General features: G+C 60.9%; 1 protein-coding gene across 1 annotated transcript in view; it reads left to right on the forward strand.

Moving 5' to 3' along the window:
- Positions 1-4,446, forward strand: part of NADK (NAD kinase) — a 35,666-nt gene that overhangs the window by 26,151 nt on the left and 5,069 nt on the right. Inside the window, 3 exon segments of the mRNA XM_011987232.1 lie at positions 2,831-2,960; positions 3,544-3,649; positions 3,809-3,895. Coding sequence (XP_011842622.1) covers positions 2,831-2,960; positions 3,544-3,649; positions 3,809-3,895 — 323 coding nt within the window.

Genomic DNA, 4,446 nt, shown 5'->3' on the forward strand with positions numbered 1-4,446 from the left:
GACCCTCGGCCCTGCCCGTGGCCACTGAGCACATTTCCCTGGGAGGTGAAAACACCTTTTTAAAGTTGTTTTTTCTTTTCTAAGTCGTACACCTTGTCTCTTATACACATCTAGATGTGTATAAGAGACAGGCCTCACCATCCCTTCCCTGCACAGCAGCCACGTGTGCGATCCAGGGTGCTCCACTGCCCTCCTGGGCCCGCCGTGGCCCCATCCTGCCGTCCTGTGCTTGCTGTCCCTGGCACCCCGCCGGGCCCCCTCCCCCGCTGCCTGGTGCCCTCCCTGCACTTCCTGGTCCTGGGAGAGCCGCTCCTTCGTCACTCGCATCTCGGCCACTGCCTTCACCAGCCATCAGTCCCTCGGGCCGGGCCGGGGCGCCGGAAGGGTGCATGTTCTGCCTCAGCCCTCAGAGCAGGGTGTACTTGGTGGTCCCCGAGCTGCCCGAGGTCAGACAGCCCAGCAGGAGCGGGAGGCGGTGGGGCTGTGGGGCAGCATTGAGGGGCACGCAGCTTTCTCGGTCCCCCCATGGGAGCACGCCTCTGTGTCTCTGGGATCCTAACCTCCCACTTCCCATCCCCGCCATGGAGGGTGGGGCTTCCCAGGCATCTGACCTCACGTCTTCCCTGATAGCCCAGAGCAAGACCCTGTGGGGGGCTGGCGAGGAGGGCACCCGCTTCCTGTTCTGTTGTCCAGGGAACTGGTTGGCATGTGTTGTGGAGGTGCATGAGTGTCCGTGTGTCACAGTGTGTGTGGTCACCCATGTGTGAGACACTCAGTCGGAACTGGCCAGGCTGTGGTGTGCTGGCTTCACGCCACCCCTGCCCTCTCTACAACACCCACAGCCCTGTGTGCCTGCAAGGGCTGGTGTCCTGCTTTGCAGGTGATCCAGGAAGAGGGCGAGGCGCTGGTTTGTGGTCACACAGAGCGGTGGGTGCCTAGGCCTGTGCGTGACGCTGCTGCCAGTGGCTCTGACTGGGCTCAGCTGAACCTCAGGGCTGGAATGGGTGTAGGCCGGGCCACTGGGTCAGTGGTGACCATGGGAAGGAGAGCAGGGGAGTCATGTGCAGGGCGTGGGCTTTGCTGGCTGACCAGGCCAGAGGACTGTGAGCCACCTGCACGCCCTGGGGCCGGAGCCAAGCAGAGTGACGCAGCGGGCTGGGGGCTGGGAGGGAACGCCCTTCCACCTGACTGTGACCTGAGGGCACCTTCCCTGTGGCCCAGCCGGTTCTGCAAGCCTGAGTGGCTGGCGCAGCGCTGGGCAAGGCTGGAGGCTGGGTACTTGGCCAGGTCTGAGGCCACGGGAACAGAGGGCTTGGTCCCGCCCGGCTCAGTTAGGAGCAGGGAGCTGAAGTGTGGCCTCTTTGCTGCTGAACTGAGGACTTTTTTTCAGTAGGGATTAAGCAGGAAGACCATGTGACCAATGAGGAAACTGGGTTTGGTTTTGTTTGATTTTGTTTGATTTTCATAAGTGTAGGAAGCTCTTGACTTAGGTGCTTTTACAACAACTTTAAAGTCACATCATAATTGCGTTTTGCTTTGAGTTTTGAGCATGCAGAGCTTAGGCTTCTAGTGTAGGCGCACAGTCAGGACCATGCCGATGGGGCAGCCGTGTGTTCGCCAAGCGTGGCCTGGATGCTGTGGACATGCCGGCTGGCTCCCAGCAGGCAGGGGCCGCCTCGCAAGCCACATGTGTGACCCGAGACAGGTGCTGAGCTCACAGGGGATGGTATGAGTGACCCCACGCCTCCCAGTAATACCTGTGCAGGGTGAGTGCTGATGAGCGATGGGCTGAGGTCCATGGCCCTGTGGCTGCCATTGGCGTCTGTGTTGTGGTTCTGGGGGTTGTTAGTGGGACGGTCACACTCCCGGGGAAGTCACTGCTGGGAAGAGGCATGGCAGGCAGCAGCTTTCTCAGTTGGGCAACTTGGAACTAGCTGGCCGGCGCGGTGGTTTAAGAACTCGCCCGTGGGGCTGAGGACAGGTGGTAAGCGCTGCCCACGGTGTCCAGCCCCGCTGCGCCCTCCCTTGGCTTCTGGGAACAGGAGCAGGCTCCGTGGTGGGTGTTCTGGTTCTAGGCTGGGATGCTTTCTGTGACTGACGTGGTAATGGGAATCCCACCAGGGCTGGCCCTGCCTGTGGAGAAACACCGGGCACAGTGGTCAGGGTCGGAGCCAGCAAAGCGCAGGCGGCTGTTTCAGGGCTGCCATGGACTTTTAAACCTGTGATTTTTACTGTGAGAGTGAGTGAGGTTAAAGTCCGTTCATGCGGGGATGCAGTGAGCTGTGTGCAGGGCAGGAAGCGGGTCCTTGAGGGGTCCTGGGCTCACGTGGGGCCAGAAACCATGTGCAGGGGATCCTAGGGACGGAATCCCCACATCAGCTGGTTTGGGTTTTTGTGGGGGCCTGAGGAGGGCACCAAGGAAAGAGTGGCCCGGCCATGGGCTTCCGTGGTCATTTCTGCCCCGCCAGCGTCACTGAGGAGCTAGGCAGGCAAGTGGCTGGGGGCTCTGAAGGGCAGCGGTGCATGCGCTTGGGTCAGTGCGGTGCCCGGGCGGGGAGTGTGGGCCTGAGCCTGCGTGTGATGGGCCAAGCAGCTGAGTGGTGGTCATTCAGGACCCTACTGACCCCTGACCCTGTCTCTGTGGCCAGGCCCCTGGCACCAGGTGGCTGGGGGTACCGGTGCGACCCTCGGCCCTGCCCGTGGCCACTGAGCACATTTCCCTGGGAGGTGAAAACACCTTTTTAAAGTTGTTTTTTCTTTTCTAAGTCGTACACCTTTTCCACAAGGTGGAGATCACTGCTGGTGTGAACTCTTTTCTCCTCCCCTAAAGGCACATTCAGGACCCTGCAAGCCAGCGGCTGACGTGGAACAAGTCTCCTAAGAGCGTCCTTGTCATCAAGAAGATGAGAGACGCCAGCCTACTGCAGCCGTTCAAGGAGCTCTGCACGCACCTCATGGAGGCACGCGGGGCGGGGGGGAACGGGGCCTGGGGTGCACACGGAGTTGTGGGGGGGCCTCCGTCCATATCGCTGCCCCGTGAGACCACGGGAACCACCTCAAGTGCTGGGAAATGACTCCTTGTCTGAAACTGGGGACCGAGCAGGGATCTGCCCACGTGTCTGGGTTTGTGTGTGCTGCCATGACAAGCACCAGACTGGGTGATCAACAATGGGCCGGATGGGCTCATGGCCCTGGAGGCCGGGAAGTCCAAGATCAAGGGGCTGCATCTGGCGTGGGCCTTCCTGCCGTGTCCTCCCTGCAGAAGAGCAGGCGTGGGGGGCGTGGCACGAAAGAGCTGGGAAACCGAAATAACAGCCTTAGTCAGTTCCTGAGAAGGGAGCCCCTCCGCCCAATTATCTCTTAAAGGTGCTGCTGCTTAATCCTGGTGCATTGGTGATGAAGCTTCAGCGTCAGCTTGGGAGGGGCGGGCATGCAGGCCACGGTGCCAGGTCTCTGATTCCAACGCCCGTGAGTCGGGAACCTCCCTGCAGGAGGGTGGGGTCTGCAGGTGGAATGAGCAGGTTGGCACTTTGCTTCCAGGAGAACAACATGATCGTGTATGTGGAAAAGAAAGTGCTGGAAGACCCTGCCATCGCCAGCGATGAAAGCTTTGGGGCAGTGAAGAAGAAATTCTGTACCTTTCGAGAAGGTGGGCTGTCGGCAGCTCTGTCCTTGGTTTCTCCAGCACAGTTCCCTGCCCCAGTGGAAGCTTCTGGCACTGTTGCCCTCATCATTGGTGTCTGCGCACTGTACCACGGAGGGGCCGCCCTGTGACAGCCTCTTCTTGGTTTTGCTTTGTGTTTCCTAGATTATGATGACATTTCCAATCAGATAGACTTCATCATCTGCCTGGGGGGAGACGGGACGCTGCTGTACGCTTCCTCGCTTTTCCAGGTGAAGCGCTGACGTTTCCAGACGCGCACCAGGTTCTAGTCTAGGTGCTGCGTAACGAGGGGCTCGCAACCACGGCTTCCATTACTTTTCACCCCGTAGCTTTATGCGAGAGCAGTCATCTAGAGCGGCCAGCACCGACTCCCATGGTGGCATCCCGGTGGGGCGCAATGGTGGGGCTAGGGGCAGTGTGGACACAGTGCTACAGCTGGGGGTGGCCAGAGCGCCTGGAACAGGAGGGAGTGGTGCAGGGCAGCAGGTCCTGGGAGATGACCTTGCGTACTGGCCCATCCCCTCCAGGCCTCCCTCGAGCTCTTCTTCCTGGTTTCTCGGCAGCACGGCTCTCCCCCTGGGCTGTAGGGCCACACTGTGCGGGGACCCTGGCTCTGCCCTTGGCCCGCTGCGTTGGTGACACCCGGAAATGCCCGCAGCCCACCCCGCTCTCCTCCTCATCTCCCCATTAGCACCTGTGGGGCGCGAGGCTGTGACCCCGAGGCCGCCTCCCACCCGCCCCCGCTGGCTCCCCTGCCCTCCACGTCCAGGGGGTTGCTCAGC

This window comes from Mandrillus leucophaeus, unplaced genomic scaffold, assembly GCF_000951045.1.
Source record: "Mandrillus leucophaeus isolate KB7577 unplaced genomic scaffold, Mleu.le_1.0 Scaffold305, whole genome shotgun sequence".
NCBI lineage: Eukaryota > Metazoa > Chordata > Mammalia > Primates > Cercopithecidae > Mandrillus > Mandrillus leucophaeus.